General features: G+C 53.9%; 1 protein-coding gene across 1 annotated transcript; it reads left to right on the forward strand.

The window, feature by feature from the left end:
* Positions 1 to 389: 389 nt before the first annotated feature.
* Positions 390 to 18,595, forward strand: Map3k10 (mitogen-activated protein kinase kinase kinase 10). Its single transcript, XM_051207648.1, has 10 exons — positions 390 to 1,241; positions 5,987 to 6,167; positions 8,892 to 9,040; positions 9,386 to 9,561; positions 10,192 to 10,438; positions 11,970 to 12,086; positions 15,886 to 16,036; positions 16,114 to 16,226; positions 16,522 to 17,202; positions 17,992 to 18,595. Exons 1-10 carry the CDS (start codon positions 560 to 562, stop codon positions 18,312 to 18,314), a joined length of 2,820 nt encoding a protein of 939 aa, XP_051063605.1. The 5' UTR covers positions 390 to 559; the 3' UTR covers positions 18,315 to 18,595.
* Positions 18,596 to 18,707: the final 112 nt, after the last annotated feature.

Below are 18,707 nucleotides of genomic sequence, written 5' to 3' on the forward strand. Positions count from 1 at the left end.
GCTGAGGAGGATGGGGGCCACCCGCCCGTGGCTCGCGTGAAGAGGCCGAGGGGCGCGCCACCCCACCCCGGGGCGGCCGCCCCCGGGGCGCCGCCATCCCCGCCCGGCCCTGCGGTCGTGGCCGGGGATGCGGAGCCGGGGCCGCCGGTGGAGCTGCACCGGGTGAGAGGCGCGGGGAGGGGCGGCCGCTCGCTGCCCTCGGCCTCGGCCTCCGCCGGCGGGCCCCGCTCAGCCCGGCCCTCCTTGCGCCCTGACATCTGCGGCGACAGGTGACCCTGTCGCCTCTTCTGCCCAGCCGAACCTGAGGGGACGGTCCTGTCCTTTGAAAAAGGCTTTTGATTTTTATTTTAAGGCTTTTGATTTTTATTTATTTATCTATTTCATTTTTATTTGCCTCCCCCCCCCGGTTCCAGCGGCGACCCTGCCCCCCCAGCCATGGTCCCCAGGAGCCCCCCGGGGTCTGCAGGGACTGCGTCCCACCCTGGCCTCCCCGCCCCGCGCTCGGCACCCCGCGCGCAGCCTGCGTGAAGCGGCGCCCGCAGCCCCCGGCTCCTCCCCCATGGAGGAGGAGGAGGGGGCGGCGGCCGGAGAGTGGGGCGCGACCCCCGCGGGGCCGGTGTGGACCGCCGTGTTCGACTACGAGGCGGTGGGCGACGAGGAGCTGACCCTGCGGAGAGGCGACCGCGTCCAGGTGCTTTCCCAGGACTGGGCCGTGTCCGGAGATGAGGGCTGGTGGACCGGGCAGCTGCCGAGCGGCCGGGTGGGCGTCTTCCCCAGCAACTACGTGGCCCCCGCCGCGCCCGCCCCACCCACAGGCCTCCAGCTGCCCCTGGAGATCCCCTTCCAAGAGCTGCGGCTGGAGGAGATCATCGGCGTGGGGGGCTTTGGCAAGGTCTATCGTGCCCTATGGCGCGGCGAGGAAGTGGCCGTCAAGGCCGCCAGGCTGGACCCGGAGCGGGACCCGGCAGTGACAGCGGAGCAGGTGCGCCAGGAGGCCCGGCTCTTTGGAGCCCTTCAGCACCCCAACATCATTGCCCTGAGAGGCGCCTGCCTGAGCCCCCCAAACCTCTGCCTGGTGATGGAGTATGCTCGGGGAGGTGCATTGAGCAGGGTGCTGGCCGGGCGCCGAGTGCCCCCTCATGTGCTGGTCAACTGGGCCGTGCAGGTGGCTCGGGGCATGAACTATCTACACAGTGATGCCCCTGTGCCCATCATTCACCGGGACCTCAAGTCCATCAACAGTAAGTGATACCCGCTCTCCCAAAACAATCTCCCGCCGAACCTTGCGAGGCCAAGTCCAGGGGTTGGAAACAGCAAGGGACACCAGATGGCACTGTGCACGGGGCAAGGAGGGATGGCAATAAACTGTCAGGGCTAGGTGAAGGGGCTTTGGCTCTGTTAAGAAGGAAAAGGAAGTTTAGAAAGGTTGAAAGATAGACTGTCTTTCAGGCTGTAGTCGCAGTGGACCAATGATTGTGTATCCATGACACTATGACAGCCTCTGTGTTCTCTGCCACTTGCACAGCCTGTCCTCACGATGCCCATCACCCCATCATGGCACCAGAGTCTACCAGGCAGAAATAAGCAGAATGTAGCTTAGTTGGAGCCAGGGTTTCGCAAGCCTGTCACTATTAACATTTGTGGTATGTCATTGGTGGGAGGGTTGCCCTGTGCATTTGAGACTGCTTAGTGGCTCCTTAGGCCTCTACCCACAAGAACTCATTAGTACCTGCTCCCGACTATCAAAACCAAAAAATGTCTCCAAACACTGCCATATGTTCCCTGAGATGGGGATGGAGTGGAGCAAGTCACCCCAACTGAAAACCGCTGTTGAAACGCTGCTGGTTCTCCAAGGCAGACTGGAGCTGTGAAGTGTGGCCGATATAAACGCTACCAGGCTCCCTGCCAGTCAGCGGGTCCTACAAAGCAGTAGGCCAAGTAGACAGGAAGGGTCTCTAGAAATCCTATCGAGACCAAAAAAGCATCTCAAGGCGTCAGCTAAGATTAATGGAGCCACTAGTAAGTTAGACCCACTCCAAGCACCAAACACCATGGTTTCTCTCCCAGATAGTCCTCACAAATGAGGCTTCACTTGCATTCGTTCTAGATCTTTCTGGTGTGCTGGATGTTAGATACTCCTCCCTAGCTCTCCCATCCTTGCTGAGCCGCATTTCACATCCCTTCATTTTTATTTTTTTAAATTGATGGCCTCGTTGTTGTGTTTGATATTTAAAAAGCCAGATCATGTGCAGGAGGGTTCCATGGCAAATGAGGGCAGAATGTTCCCTGCCCTCGTGTGGGTCATACTTAAGCCAGGAATGTGACAACCCCCTTTGTCTCAGTGCTCACCCACTGGCAACGCCTTATTACCTGTTGGTTTATATTTTCATATCTGTTTGAATCCACTCAAGTGCTTGTTGCCACATTGCCAACTACAACCCTGAGGCCCTAGAAAATAGGGCTGAGTGGTCCTCATCTTCTGTGCCTGAATTCATACATTCCACACAGAGAGGGACTATGTACCATGACTTTCCTAGCCTATGTCCAGTCTGGGAGACTCAGCAAAGTAGATTCGGGTGGTCCCGGCCTGCACGGATGCCCACATTCTGGTGCTTCTAAATGCTGGGTGACTGCTGACAGGACCATTGGCATGCTCTTCTTACAAGCTGGGATCCTTGGTCCTTCCTCACGCAGAGGATCCACAGTACACCTCTAAAACAACCTGGGCAAGGTGGCTGGGCTCTCGAGGCCAGGGCTGCTTCTGGGCAGTAAAGGACATGGGCTCCTGCCACAGTGTCCTCACAGCCTTCCCCAAAAGTTCCTCATCTGCATTTTGGGATTTTCTTTTTGGTTTTGGTTTTGGTTTTTCAAGAAAGGGTTTCTCTGTATTGCTTTGGAGCCTGGAACTCGGTCTGTAGACCAGGCTAGCCTCAAACTCATAGAGCTCCATCCACCTGTCTCCGCCTCCCAAGTGCTGGAACTAAAGGCATGTGCCACCACCTAGTGAAGTTCCTCTACTGATGTCATTTGTTCTTTGCTTCAATAATTCATTTGTTTGTTTGAATTGCTTTATTTATTATTGGGGGATGGGTATAGACATCACTGTGTGTGTGTGGAAGTCAGATGACAACTTGCAGGAGTCACGTCTCTCCTTCCATCAATGAGGGAATGGAACTCAAATCATCAGTCTTGATGGCAACTATCTGTTTAGCCATCTTGATTGGCTGTTTGTTTTGGTGTTGGTGTTTGCTTTGGTTTTTGAGATAGGGTCTTTGTAGCCTAGGCTTTGAACTTGCAAACCCGATACCTCCACCTCCTAAGTACTGGAGTTACAGATGTGTACCACCAAGCCTGACTTAGTTTAGGTATTCTTAAGCATCTGTTGTGTTTTATCCTTGACCCTAGGATTATAGAAGAGACTAGGTACAGCTGGGTATAGTGGCACATGCCTGTAATTTCAGTATTAAAAGGCTAGGGCAAGAGGATTGCCATAAGTTTGAGACCAGTCTGAGCTACATAATGAGTTCCAGGCTAACTTGACTATAATGTAAGACCCTGGATGGATGGATGGATAGATAGATAGATCAGGGGCCAGCATAATGACTAGCCAGGCAAAGGCACTTGCTACCAAACCTTGCAACTTTAGTTTAATCCCTGGGACACACATGGGTGGAACAACCCATACACATAGGTAAAGATATTTTTTTAAAGGAAAAGAAGAGCCAAGCATAGTACTGTAAACCTTTAATCCCAGTACTCAGGAGACAGGCAGGCAGGCAGATCTCTATTAGTTCAAGGCCAGCCTGGTCTACAGAGTGAGTTATGAGACAGCGAGGACTACCCAATGACACTGTCTCAAAAAAGAGAAAGAGAAAGAGAAAAAAAAAAAAAAAGAGGAGGAAGAGGAAAATCCTGCCCCAATATGAAATTTATATTCTAGTAAACAAGAATATCTAATTGACGGATCAGTCCACCTGTAGATATGGGAATCACACACACACACACACACACACACACGTATGGTCCATAGATAAGAAGGACAGGCAGAGAGAGAGGAAAAAGGGAGATAGATACCAGATTTGCAGAAAGTTGCAGTGACTCTGTGGGAATTACAATGAACTCAGGGTGAGTCAGGTGATCTCTAGATTTGATGGTCAGGAAAGGCAAACATCTGGGGGAGGACTGAACCTTACAAAGGAAGCTGGGAGAAGCAGGGCAGATGTGGGGAAGGAGTGGAGATGGTGTAGAGGAAGTGAGACTGGCCTGGAGCTCCAGTATGTGGGAGGTGACACATGGACACAGCTGTAGATGTGAGGCCAGACTGTACTGCAGCGAGACCTCTCAGAAGAGCAAAACCCCGGCGGGCGGGCGGGCGGGCAGGCGGGCTGCTAGAGAGCCTGCTCAGTTGTTAAGTTGAAAGCAAAGGCTTCTCTTGCAGAGCACCTAGCTTCCATGGCTTCAGTTCCCAGCACACACATGGAGCATCACAAACATCCGTGACTACACTCTCTTGGGGTCTCAGATAAACATGCACACAGATGCATACAAAAAAACTTTAAAAAATATATGAAGCTGATAGCATCAGCTTGCCTTAGTAAAGCTTACTTGTCTTAAAGTGCTTGCCTCACATGCATGAGGCCTGGGGTTTAGAACTCACACATGCACAGACATGGGAAGCAGAAGCCGTCCCAGCGTTAAGACGGCACGGATGGCAGCGCTAGTTCAAGTCTTTGCAGGGTTGTCTGTTGTCTAAACAGCCATTTGGTTTGGGCCAGATAACTTTTATAAGATTTCTGGGCAATAAAAATGAGTTATGAGGGGCTGGAGAGGTGGCTCAGCAGTTAAGCGCACTGGCTGCTCTTCCAGAGGACCCAAGTTCAATTCCCAGCACCCACTTGGTAGTTCATAACTATAACTCTGGTTCCAGGGTACCCAGCACCCTCTTGCAGGCAAAACACCATTGCACATGAAGAGTCATGAGTCCATTCTTAGAAAGGATTTAGCCCCAGTGTAGACACTAACCACAGCTATCATCACTGTTAGAAGACCCACTGCCTCCAGCCAGCTAGAACTATTCTGTATAGTATATAATGCTTGGTTGCTTGTATCAGTCAGTCTTGATCACAGTGATGCTGCATAACAAACCACCCCCAAACTCAAGTGTGTAAAAACAGCTGCTTGTTACTGTCTGTTCTTACAGCTAGACGAGGAGATTTGGCAGGGCTTGGGTTGAAAGATTCTAATCCCAAGTGTTTCCCATCCCAGTAGGCTATTAAAACATATTGTCATGGTGATGGTAGAAGTTTGAAAGGCCAAGATTGTAACAGAGATTTCTTGCAGACTAGGTTTGAAACTGGCCTGTCATGGTCATTTCATTCTTTTGGTATTTTAAAACAAAGTCTTGCTGTATAGTCCAGGATATCTTTTAACATATTATCTTCCTGCCTCAGGTTCCCAAGTTCTGGGATTATAGGTAGGCATGTGCCACCATGCCCAACTGTGTCTGTCTTTTCCTTTAAAAAGGTGTGTGTGTGTGTGCGCGCACGCGCGCACGCACACACAGGTTTCTGTGGAGTCCAAAAGAGGGCATCAGATCCTCTGGAGTTGGAGTTACAGGTGGTTGTAAGCTGTCTGATGAGGGTGATGGGAATCCAATTCAGGTCCTCTGCAAAAGCAATACTCACTCAACCATGGCCGATCTATCTCTCCATCCTCTCTTTTTCTTGGCCAGAGTTAAAGCGTAGGGCGATACAGTCTGCCTAGTTAGTGAAGAAAGCAGGCATATGACTGTATGGGGATAGCACTGGCTGTGGCTGCAGGAGGCCTCCTGAGGGATAGAAACAAGAAGGCACTTCTGGTGTCCAGGGCAGGAAGGAACTGTGTGGAGTAGGGGCCCATAAGCTATTGAAGAGAAAGAGGAAGGCAGAGGACTGGAACACCTACAGCCTGGCAGGTCTTGGTGACTTCCCCTTCTTCCAACCCACAGTCCTAATCTTGGAGGCCATTGAGAACCATAACCTCGCTGATACGGTGCTCAAGATCACAGACTTCGGCCTTGCACGAGAGTGGCACAAGACGACCAAAATGAGTGCCGCAGGGACCTACGCCTGGATGGCCCCCGAGGTTATCCGCCTCTCCCTCTTCTCCAAAAGCAGTGATGTCTGGAGGTGCGGAGAGGCTGGCACGTGTCCTCAGGGAGGGGGAGGAGGAGCTGGTGGGGAGGAGGACATCTGTGGGAGACCAGTGACCAAACAGGTAAAGCGTTCCTGTGGCTGAGGCAGGTCCTGAGGAAAGATTTATACCTGAATAAAAAATCTCAGAAGAAATAAATGTTAGCACTGAAGCGCTCCTTAAACACACACAGCCATTGAATTGGGAGGTTGAGTACCTGGACGCAGCCATTTATTCTTCTAGCTACACAGCTGTCTAGGGACACAACAATCAGCCAACAAAGAGAATCCTGCCTGGCACTTTAGGTCTATTATCCCATCTACTTAGAAGGCTGAGATAGGATGCAAGTTCAGTGCCTGCCTGGGCAACTTAGTGAGAGCCTATCTCAAAATCAAAATAAAAAGGGGGTAGTGGATGTAGCTCAATGGTAGAACACCTGCCTAGAATCCCCCAGTGAAGGGCTGGGGTGTGGATCAGTGGTAGAGCCCCTGCCTAGAATTCCTAAGGGGCTGGGTGCTGGGCTCAGCAGGAACATACTTGCTTAGCTTGCTGCAATGCCCTGAGTTCAATCCAGTAACACAACCCTCAGGATTAGTAACAAGAAATTAAAAGAAAACTGTAAAATTGGGGCTGAGAAGACAGTTCAGACAGTAAAATGTTCTCCATGCAAGCATGACAGCCTGAGGTTAACCCCTAGCACCCACATAAGAGCTGGGCATGTAGATGTCCTATAATCCCAGCAGCGTTAAGGAGTCAGACAGGGATCCCTGTGGATGGCATTGATCTAGTCCATGAGCTTCAGATCTCAGTGAGAGATCCTATCTCAAAAAACAAAACCAGGGACCCGAACATGGTGACACCTTTAATCCCAGCACTTGGGAGGCAGAGGCAGGTGGATCTCTGTGAGTTCAAGGCCAGTTTGGTTTACAGAGTGAGTTCTAAATCAGCCAGGACTATATAGAGAGACTGTCTCAAAAACAAACAAAAACCCTAGATGGGCAGCTCCTGAGGATGACAGCCGAGGTTTCCAGTGGTCTCCATGTGCACATGTGCACACACCCATACATGGACAGGCACACACACCACACAAAACCAACTTTTAAAGCATTGCTAGAGACTGTGGTACACACCCTTAATCCTGGCATCAGGCCATAGTGACAGGTAGATGGATCTCTGTAAGCTTAGACCAGCCTGGTCTACATAGACTGTTCAAGCCCTCAGGGTTACATAGTGAGAGATTGTGAAATAATCCTTCTGACTGGGTCCCTGAAAACAGAGGTGGTGTCAAGGCCAGGACCCAGGTGCCCATGTCTGCCAGCCATGAGATACCAGCAGCACTCCTCTGTCAGAGGAACAATCAGAACACTCCTGTAGGCTTCCAGGGACATAGGGATGCTGGGCATCATGCTACTTCCTGTCGGAAACCAGTTACCTTCATGATCCTGAGTGGTCCTTGAACTCCAGGCTTCATACCCACATTCCCACCAGAGAGAAGGGGGGAGGGAATGCCCCTTGCCATTAAGGATGGCAAGATGGGACGACGCCAGTGCCTTCTGCCTTGACATTTTGTTGTAAGGATGACTAAGCCTACCTAGCATGGTATCTGGTGTGGAGTAAGTGCTTTGTACGTGGGAAATAGTCCTGACTTGTGTTGACAGGTGAGTACTGTGGGGATGCAAATGAGGGGTCAAGGAAGGCTTCCTGGTAGACGGGGGCAACCTCAGTTGAGACTTGAAGGACAAAGTTAAAATGCATGAAGGGAAGAGTGTTCTTGACAAAAGGGACAGCGTATACAAAGGCCAGAGGCTTGGAAGAACCTGGCTGTCCAGATACAACCCTGCAAGGGTCATCGAAGGTCAATGCTAAGAAGGATGTGTGCTTCCAGGCGTGGTGGCATACATCTGTAAGTAAGTACTCGGGGCCAGAGGACTTTTAAGTTTGGGTCATCATGGTCTACATAGTGAGCTCTAGGTCAGCCTTGGCTGAGGTGAGACCATGTTGCATTGGAGATGGAGGAAGAGGATGCGCCGCTGCCGCCGCCGCCGCTGCTCTGGCAAATGCTGGGACTATAGCTCAGTGTCTGAGCGCTTGCCTAGTATACATTAGTCCCAGATTCAGTCCTCAACATTTTTTAAGCTCTGATTTTAGAGCCTCCAAGATTGCTCAATTGGTAAAGATGCTTTTTGTCAAGGTTAACAACCTGAGTTAGATCCCTGGGACCCACGCGGTAGGAGAGAACCAACTCCTACAAGTTGTCCTCTGACCTCCATATGTGAGCCATGCCCCGCCCCATAAAGCAGTTGTTACAGAGACAGATAAATGATAACTTATTAAAAATGTGGCTCTGGGTGCCGTGTATGCTCCCTTTTAATCCCAGCACTGGGATGCAGAGTCAGGGGGATCTCTGGATTTGAGGCCAGGCAGGTTGACATAGTGAGTTCCAGACCAGCTAGGATTGCAGGGATTCTGTATTAAAAATAAATAAAATAGGCAGGATTTTCCCAGTAGACATTGGGGCCTCACTTTAGTTTTGAGTAGAGGCCAGAAAATAGAAAATGTCAGGCGACAACTCTGTCCACCTTTTGAAGAACAAACCTATGGAGTTCAAATCAGGCTCTGTGGCCTCACCAGCTAGGCTGGGAATAGAAGCAAGGGAGGGGTGGAGTACAAGTGGAGACTGGGGTGGGCTGCGGCATCACCCTCCCTCTCCCCGCCTGCAGCTTCGGGGTGCTGCTCTGGGAGCTGCTGACCGGGGAGGTCCCCTACCGAGAAATCGACGCCTTGGCCGTGGCTTACGGTGTGGCTATGAACAAGCTGACGTTACCCATTCCCTCCACGTGCCCCGAGCCCTTTGCCCGCCTTCTGGAGGGTGAGCCAGGGCCCTGTGGAGAGGGTAGGCTCAGCTTTGGGGACAGGGTCCCATGGGCCACACCTCTCCCCTTTGTAGCACCCTTGCATTCCAGTGGGCCCAGGAAAGGGGGAGAAGGCTCTGGAACCAGGGGGCCCATCATTGCTTCCGTGGCTCCCAGACGTGAGCACGTGAGGACGTCTGACACCGGGTCCCTGTCTCATCCTGGGTCCGAGGGCTCTGGGTTCCTCCCCATTGTTTCCTGTGGCATGTTAACAGGAATTTAGATAAGTCTTGCCTTGCCCTGAGCACGAATGCTGACCCTCACCCCATTTCCTTCCACTCCCCCTCCCCTTCCCATCCCAGAATGCTGGGACCCAGACCCTCATGGGCGACCAGATTTTGGTAGCATCCTGAAGCAGCTGGAGGTCATTGAACAGTCAGCCCTGTTCCAGATGCCACTGGAGTCCTTCCACTCACTGCAGGAAGACTGGAAGCTAGAGATTCAGCACATGTTCGATGACCTTCGGACCAAGGAGAAGGTGAAGGCAGGAGGCAAGGGTGGGCAGAGCAGGATGTCTTGGGCTGGGATGCCTTCAGCAGCTCAGAATCTCTGGTCCCTGCAACCCTCCACCCCTTTTGGGTCCATGCAGGGTGTTTTTGCATGTTAAGAAAAGGCAGCTTCCTGTTGATGGACTGTTAAGAAAAAGGCCCACTGTACTGAAGTACTCACAGGTGATGCTGCATGCTGTTTGGAGTTGGCTTTAAGTGTGATAGCAAAAATTAAGAGCGGTGAAAGAAAAGAAAAAGAACAGACTTGCAAGGTGTAGGTGACTGTTGAAGTGAGATGATGGGTAATAGGGTGCTGTTCTGCTTTGGGGCCTGTTTTCCACTACTCTGCTTTTGTGGATGCTTGTCTCAGAAGGGAGGAAGGAAGGAAGGAAGGAAGGAAGGAAGGAAGGAAAAGAAAGAAAGGAACGAAGGAGGAAAGAACGAAAGAAAAAGCACCCCTTTCTGGTGCTAACTCAGTCCACTGCCCTGGCTCTCATCTTAGAAAGTCTAAACTATAGTGTGAGCCCCAAGCCTGGTGCCCACAATATCCAGCTGCCCTGGGGCCATGGGCGGGCCTCAGCAGCTGAGCCCCGCCCCTAGACCCGCCTCCCTCCCTCCAGGAGTTGCGCAGCCGAGAAGAGGAGCTGCTGCGAGCTGCGCAGGAGCAGCGTTTTCAGGAGGAGCAGCTTCGGCGACGGGAGCAGGAGCTGGCTGAGCGAGAGATGGACATCGTAGAACGCGAGCTGCACCTGCTCATGAGCCAACTGAGCCAAGAGAAGCCCAGGGTCCGCAAACGCAAGGGCAACTTCAAGCGCAGCCGCTTGCTCAAGCTGCGGGAAGGCAGCAGCCACATCAGCCTGCCCTCTGGTACCACCTGGTCCCCTAAATGCCCGCCAGAACCCTCTAGGGGGCTATGTCTCCACAGAGGGTTGCTTGATTTATTTGAACAATTATCTGAGCCAGGGCATCACACGTGCTAGGCAAGTTTGTTTTTCTAACGAGCTACACATTCAGCACTTTAAAGTTTTTTTCTGTTACAAATGTATCACACGGAGAATATGACCCAAAATGTTGGAATGGAGGCTCACACTTGTCATCCCAGCATCCAACCTGAGACTGAGGCAGGAGGATCACCACGAGCTCAAGGCCAGGCTGGGTCACCTTGGTTAAGAGTTGAGATGCTGTCTCAGAAACAAAAGACTGATTCCCCTACCTGACCCACATGACTGAGGTTAGAAATCACAGAGCCGGGCGGGCCACAGCACTAGCCAGTGGAGATACAGGCACGTGCATAACATTCTGGCAGCCACATTGGAAAAGTGAAAAGAAACCATGGGACAGTAGCTGTTTGTTTATCCTATATATCTACATACAATAGAGATACATAATCTTTCCATATGTACGCAAACACACACAAACATATATGCTATACCAAAAAAACATGTAAGATGTTACTTTTTGTTTTCACACTGAATCATTGAGATCAGTGTGTTTTATATTTATAGCACGTCTTGATCTAGGTGCTAAATTTCCAGGTTATGCATGACGGTGCCTGACTATAAAACCAGCACTGGAAAGGCAGAGGCAGATGATTGGTTTGAGAACAGCCTGGGATAGAGAGAGAGTTCAAGCCAGTCCGAGCTACATAGCAAGACCTCATCTAGAAACAGAGCGAGCTGGGACTGGGGCTGAGAGAGGGGCTGGGTGGTGCGTGGCTCAGTTGTAGCCTCATGGCACTTGCCTAACATCCTAACATGCAGAGCTCTGGGTTACATCCCCAGCACACACGCGCGTGCACACACACACACACACACATCCCCAGCACACACACGCACACACACACCAAAGTTATCTGGGGGCCTGGGCATGTAGCCCGATGGTTAGGTACTTGCCTAGCATGCAGAGGTCCTGGGCTGACTACAAATATCCCCCCCCCACTGCAAATATTTATGAAATTATTTAATTTATACTAAGATTTTATAAGAGTTACAAGTTGATGAAAGTAGACTCATCTGCCTACTTTGTTTCCAGCATGCTTCAGTGCCTCCAACAACCAAACACAGTGCCTTCCTTACACACAGTCTCAAGTAAATACCAAGGCCTGCTTCCTCCCAAGGTGCACCATGTCACGCTCCCCAGGTGCACCATGGTCACACAGAACTCAGCTGCTGTGCAGGTGGATTCTCAGACCTGGGTCCTCAGTCAAGCAGTTAGAATTTGAGCTTCCCTAAGTTTGTTCAATCAGGAAGAGACTACGAATCTCCATTTCCAGGAGAAATCCAGCTGCTCTGAGGCCCATTCCCGCACACCCCTGCTGGCAGACCCTTGTTTCTACAGAGGAGGTTTCTCTTTGCTTACCATGACACCGCCTACTTAGGAATGCCTCTTTCTTTCTCAGGGTTTGAACATAAGATCACCGTCCAGGCCTCTCCCACCCTGGACAAGAGGAAAGGATCCGATGGGGCCAGCCCTCCTGCCAGCCCCAGCATCATCCCTCGGTTGAGGGCCATTCGCTGTGAGTATGCACAGGGCCTTCACAGTCTGTCAGCAAACACTCTGAGTACATTCCTGGCATTCCTGGTTCTCAGGGGCAACAGGTAACAAATACATCAATAAACATCCTCATTTCCAGGGAGGGAGAGATGATAAGACATTGGTGCTGGCAGTATGTATAGCTCGGGTAGAGCCTGTACTTGACATGTTATGAGGTCTTATATCCTGTCCCAGCCCCAAAAATAGGGAGGTGAGGAGTGTATTAGGGTTCCCCAGAGAGACTACATCAGTAGACTAGGGTTTGGTCAGCGTTACAGACGCTGGGGTATACATCCATTCTGCAAGCTGGAGGCATAGGAACTCTGCTCTACATCACACCCACATCCAAAGCCAAGAGGACCCGAAGATGGGGGTCCCGGCCAAGTTCCCTAGGCAGGAGCCCCTGCCTCTTTGTTCGGTTTGGGCCTGGAGTGGACTGACCAATGCCACCTCATGAGAGAAGGTATATCCTTTGTCCTGTCCATTGAAATGCTGTCTTCCTCAGAACCACGTTTCACACCTAGAAACAGCAGTTTAGCAGCACCCTGGGCACCCTCAGCCCAGGAAAGGGGAGGTCACAGAAACGCTGCTTGATGCCTCATAGTTGGAGGGCCCGAGGTGAGGTCCGGCAGTGCCTGCAGTGGTAAAGAAGGAGCCTGCCCCATGGAGGGGGTGGTGGTCCTGGCAGAAGGGACAGCAAAAACAAGGCTAGGAATGAGTCACCTGGTCCCAGAGCAAGGAGGGGAGGGATGTTCTGTGGAAAGGGGACATAGGGCCAGGGCACACAGCTCTGGAGACAAGGAATCTGAATTTGTTTTTTTGTTTGTCTGTTTTGCTTTGTTTTTCGAGACAGGGTTTCTATATTGCTTTGGAGCCTGTTCTGGAACTCACTGTGTAGACCAGGCTGGCCTCGAACTCACAGAGATCCGCCTGCCTCTGCCTCCCGAGTGCTGGGATTAAATGTGTGCGCCACCACCGCCCAGCATGGAATCATCCACCACTTTTTTTCACGTGCATTTGTGTTTTGCCTGCATGTAATTTGTGTAAAGGTGTCAAACCCCTGAAACTGTAGTTTCAGGCAGTTAGGAGCTGCTGTGTGGGCGCTGAGAACTGAACCCAGGTCTTGAAGAGCAACTGGTTCTCTTAATGACTGAGCCACCTCTCCAGCCCTTGGATCTGATTTTTTAAAAAAAAAAATTTCTTGGTTTTTCAAGACAGGGTTTCTCTGTGGCTTTGGAGCCTGTCCTGGAACTAGCTTTTGTAGATCAGGCTGGCCTTGAACTCACAGAGATCCAACTGCCTCTGCCTCCCGAGTGCTGGGATTAAAGGCGTGCACAACTGACACGGGGCTAAATTGTATCTTTTTTTTTTTTTTTTTAAAGGTTTTACTAATTCTTTTTATGGGTTTTGCCTGTGTCCATGTCTATGGACCATGTGAGTGCAGTTCCTGCAGAAACCAGAAGAGGGAGACTGTTGTTATACATGGCTTAAAGCTGTCATGTGGGTGCTGACATCTCTCCAGACCCTGATTTTTTTTTTTTTTTTTTTTTTTTTTTTTTTTTTTAATGTTTGGCAGTGCCCAAGGCCTCCTGTGTATAAACCATGAGTTTTGTTCTTGTCCTTGGTGCTCTGTGTGTGTGTGTGTGTGTGTGTGTGTGTGTGTGTGTGTGTGTGTGTGTGTAAGTATGCCTGTGTCCAATTTTGCATGGGTATAAGATATGAAATGGGAGGGTTACCTTAAAAGGTGACTTGAGGATAAATTTGTGTTTAAAACCAATTCATGCTGGTTTAGCCTTTCTGTTCTTCATGTACCCAGATATTTGGACAGTACATTTGAATGGGAACCATCCAAATTTGATTGTTAACTCTTTTGGCTTTTGGATGGGGGCTCACCACCCAGCTCCCAAATAAATCACACATGGAGTCTTATTAGTTATGAATGCCCAGCCTTAGCTTGGTTTGTTGCTAGCCAGCTTTTCTTAACTTTAATTAACCTGTCTACCTTTTGCCTTGGGGCTTTTATCTTCTGTATATCTTAACTTCTTACTCTCTGGGTGGGTGGGTGGCTGGCTGGCTGGCTGGCTGGGTGGGTGGGTGGGTGGCTGGGTGGCCGGGTGGCTGGCTGGCTGGCTGGCTGGGTGGGTGGCTGGGTGGCTGGCTGGCTGGGTGGGTGGCTGGGTGGCTGGCTGGCTGGGTGGGTGGCTGGGTGGCCGGGTGGCTGGGTGGGTGGCTGGGTGACCGGGTGGCTGGCTGGCTGGGTGGCCGGGTGGCCGGGTGGCTGGCTGGCTGGCTGGCTGGCTGGCCGGGTGGCCAGGTGGCTGGCTGGCTGGCTGGGTGGCTGGCTGGCCGGGTGGCCGGGTGGCTGGCTGGCTGGCTGGCTGGCCGGGTGGCCGGGTGGCTGGCTGGCTGGCTGGGTGGCTGGGTGGCCGGGTGGGTGGCTGGGTGGGTGGCTGGGTGGCCGGGTGGCCGGGTGGGTGGCTGGGTGGCCGGGTGGCTGGCCGGGTGGCTGGCTGGGTGGCTGGCTGGCCGGGTGGCCGGGTGGCTGGCTGGGTGGCCGGGTGGGTGGCCGGGTGGCTGGGTGGGTGGCTGGCCGGGTGGCCGGGTGGCTGGGTGGCTGGCTGGGTGGCTGGGTGGGTGGCTGGCTGGCTGGGTGGCTGGCTGGCTGGCTGGCTGGCCGGGTGGCCGGCTGGCTGGGTGGCTGGTCCGTCCCTGATGCCCTCCTCCCCTTACCCTCTTCTGCCTTGTTTCTCTTCTGTTTATGATCTGCCTGCCAGCTCCACCCACCTGTGCTCCTGCCTGGCTATTGGCTGGCGTCTACCTCTTTATTAGACCATCAGGCCTTTTAGACAGGCAAAGAATCCCAGCTTCACAGAGTCTAACAAATGCAGCATAGACAAAACCCACACACCTTGAAACAATACTCTACCACAGTTACCAAGGGTGGAGAAAGCTGTACTACTTGACGGTGGGGAGCCTGGCATAGGTTGGGGGCCTGGGGTCTGGGGTGCCAGGTGCGTTGTTTGGAGGGGTCCATGCATAGCGCATGCAGGTGCCTCAGTGCCAGGGGGGAGTGCAGAGCCAGTCAAATGTGACCCCAAACTACTAAACGTGTCCCCTTGTTTGCCTGCCTCAGGGTCTCATGTAGCCCAGGCTGGCCTGGAACTTCCTGTGTAGCTAAGGATGTGCTTGAACTGTTGAATTCCCGATCCCCCACCTCTGCCTCCCTGCTTCTGACGTATAGGCAGGTGCCACCATGCCCAGTGTGTATGATGCTGGGGAGCAAACCCAGGGGCAAACACTCCAAACTGAGCGCCATCCTTGGCCTCTCGTTTTTGCTGTAAGACAGTCCCACTATGTGCTTCTGGATAGTCTATAACTCATTCTTTTTACCACAGTGGTTTCTTCTCGTGTGTGCATGCGGGTGGGTGCATATGAGGAGGGCACTGCCTGCCGGGAGTCAGGACTCTTCCCACCAGAGAGCCACACAATAAGGGACAGTAGAACCACGGTGAATTGGGAGCACGGGGGAAGGAGAGCCACAGTGCGCAGACAGAGCTCAGAGCTGAAGGCCTTGGTGGGAAAGTGAGGGCGCTGGGGTTCAGGACTTGAGGGACAGAGGGCTAAGGAGGATCCATTACCTTGTTGAGTTGCGGGGATGGGGGGGGCCTGATAGCATTGGGCGTCAGGGAGGGATGTACAGCCGGAGTAGCTGTCAGAAAGGTCCGCTGGGCTGCTAGGGGCCTGTCCATGACTCACTCATCACTCCTGTCCCCCCCCCCCAGTGACTCCCATTGACTGTGGCAGCAGTGGCAGTGGCACATGGAGCCGGAGTGGACCGCCAAAGAAGGAAGAGCTGGTCGGGGGCAAGAAGAAGGGCAGGACATGGGGTCCCAGTTCCACTTTGCAGAAGGAGCGGGCCGGAGGAGAGGAGAGGTATGGGTGTGCGGCTACCCGCCCGCCGCTGGGCCTGCCGCACCAGTGCCCTGACCCGTCACCCTGTGCCCCTGCAGGCTCAAGGCCCTGGGGGAAGGAAGCAAGCAGTGGTCCTCAAGCGCCCCCAACCTGGGCAAATCCCCCAAGCACACACCCATGGCCCCAGGCTTTGCGAGCCTCAATGAGATGGGTAAGAGGGTGTGGGTGCTGGGCGGGGGGGGGGGGGAGGATTCCTGGCCAAGGAAACATCACCCAAGCCTCGGTGAGACATGCCCAGAAGAAGAAGGAGCAGCAAGGGCCCTAGGGGTTGGCGCTCATTTTTAGAAGCAAGGTTTTGGGGACAGAGATGTGAGGATGACACTTAGTGGCGTCTGGAGAATGTGGCTCTTGCTTTTGGAGGTCATTGGGGGAAGTCCTTGTCACCAGTTCTGGGGGAAGGTGAGGAAGCGTGGGTTCAGCCGAGTGACGGACCTCTCTGGTTGCAGAAGAGTTTGCGGAGGCAGATGAAGGCAACAGCGTGCCCCCTTCCCCCTACTCCACCCCGTCCTACCTCAAGGTGCCTCTGCCCGCCGAGCCCTCTCCTTGCGCGCAGGCGCCCTGGGAGCCACCGGCTGCGACCCCCTCCCGCCCAGGACACGGAGCTCGAAGGCGCTGCGACCTGGCGCTGCTGGGCTGCGCCACGCTGCTGGGCGCCGTGGGCCTGGGTGCCGACGTGGCCGAGGCGCGTGCTGGGGACGGCGAGGAGCAGCGGCGCTGGCTGGACGGCCTCTTCTTCCCGCGGCCTGGCCGCTTCCCTCGGGGTCTGAGCCCAACCGGGCGCCCTGGCAGTCGCCGCGAAGACACAGTCCCCGGCCTGGGCCTGGCGCCCTCGGCCACCCTAGTGTCGCTGTCCTCTGTGTCAGATTGCAACTCCACGCGCTCCTTGCTGCGCTCCGACAGCGACGAGGCTGCGCCCGCTGTGCCCTCTCCGCCGCCTTCGCCCCCAGCGCCCTCACCCAGCACCAACCCCCTTGTGGACGTGGAGCTGGAGAGCTTCAAGAAGGATCCTCGTCAGTCGCTCACGCCCACCCATGTCACCGCCGCGCACGCCGTGAGCCGGGGGCACAGGCGGACACCATCGGATGGGGCACTAAGGCAGCGAGAGCCCCTGGAGCTCGCTAACCACGGTGAGTGAGGCCTGCGCGAGCCTCCCTTGACAGGCCACTGCCCCGTGTGCCCCTCGGAAGGAACGTCTGTGCCCCCGGGGGCATTGCGGGGGGGGGCTTTGGGATGCCTGAGGCAGGGTGTGTTGGAGGTGATGATGGCATGCCTCCAGGGGCTGGGTAGGTGACTTGATGGCGACTAGAAGCATAGGTAGCACTGACCTCTGTACTTACACCCACCAGAATGGCGGCAGGTGGGGACTCACAGTGCCCTGCCCACCAGACTCTGGCTGCGGCCAGATTTGGCTCTCTCTGCCCCAGGTTGTGATTGCTCTTGAGAGACGAAGGCCCGAGCTGGTGGCACACACCTGTGAACCCAGCACTCAGGTCATCCTGGTCTCCAAACGGAGTTTGAGACCCTGTCCCGGAGAGGGAAAAACTGAGCTGGGGTGTAGCTCCTTTGGTGGAGTGATTGCCTAACAGGCGGGGTTTGAGTCCCACCACCACACAAAACTGGGCGTTTGCACGCACCTGAAACCCCAGCACTCTGGGGGCGGAGGCAGATGGTTCAGGGGGAGTCTAAGGCCATTCTCTGTCGCAAAACCCCAAAAAGCACATCTTCCAGTTGAATGACCCTACTCAAGGTCCAAGTCCAGAGCTCCTAATGGCTGTGGCCTTTCTAAGAAACAGGCATGCGTGATCTGAGAATTTTTCAAGAGAAGCCATAACACCACTTTCCAAGGACAGGTGTTGGCTTAGAAATGGCGCCCTTTACCCCAACCCTCACCCTTGTGACCCTTTTTCCTTCCCTAGGTCCTCGAGACCCCCTTGACTTCCCTCGACTGCCCGACCCTCAAGCATTGTTCCCTACCCGGCGCCGGCCCCTGGAGTTCCCTGGCCGCCCCACCACCCTCTCCTTTGCCCCACGACCCCGTCCAGCTGCCAGCCGCCCCCGTCTGGACCCCTGGAAACTGGTCTCCTTTGGCCGGACACTCAGCATCTCGCCTCCCAGCCGGCCAGACACTCCAGAGAGCCCTGGGCCCCCCAGTGTGCAGCCCACGCTGCTGGACATGGACATGGAGGGACAGAGCCAGGACAACACAGTGCCCCTGTGTGGGGCTTATGGCTCTCACTGAGTCCTGCCCACCACCACCCGCCTGGGCAGCCATGAATGTAGCGCCCCAGGCCCCGCCACAGCCCACCGTACCCCAAGGTGGGGGAGGCCCTGGGCAGGATACTCACTCTATTTATTGGGGGAGGGGGAGGGGATGACACTTAATTTATTCCTTTGTACCCCAGGGGGTGGGGCTCTGAGCCCAGCCTGCTGTGGGGAGAGGGTGGGCAGGGATACTCAGGGACAGGACATTGTGGGGAATTTGGCACAAAACGCAGCATTAAAGGTAACCCCTGCCCCCTACCAACCCTCACTGTGTGCACTTCCCCTGCCTGGGCCCACAGTGGGGCGCCCTACACCCTGCACTTCCTCCCTGGGCCTCTACATTTCTGAGGAAGTGAGTCCTGGGTATGGG

Source organism: Phodopus roborovskii, unplaced genomic scaffold, assembly GCF_943737965.1.
Source record: "Phodopus roborovskii unplaced genomic scaffold, PHOROB, whole genome shotgun sequence".
Taxonomy (NCBI): Eukaryota; Metazoa; Chordata; class Mammalia; order Rodentia; family Cricetidae; genus Phodopus; species Phodopus roborovskii.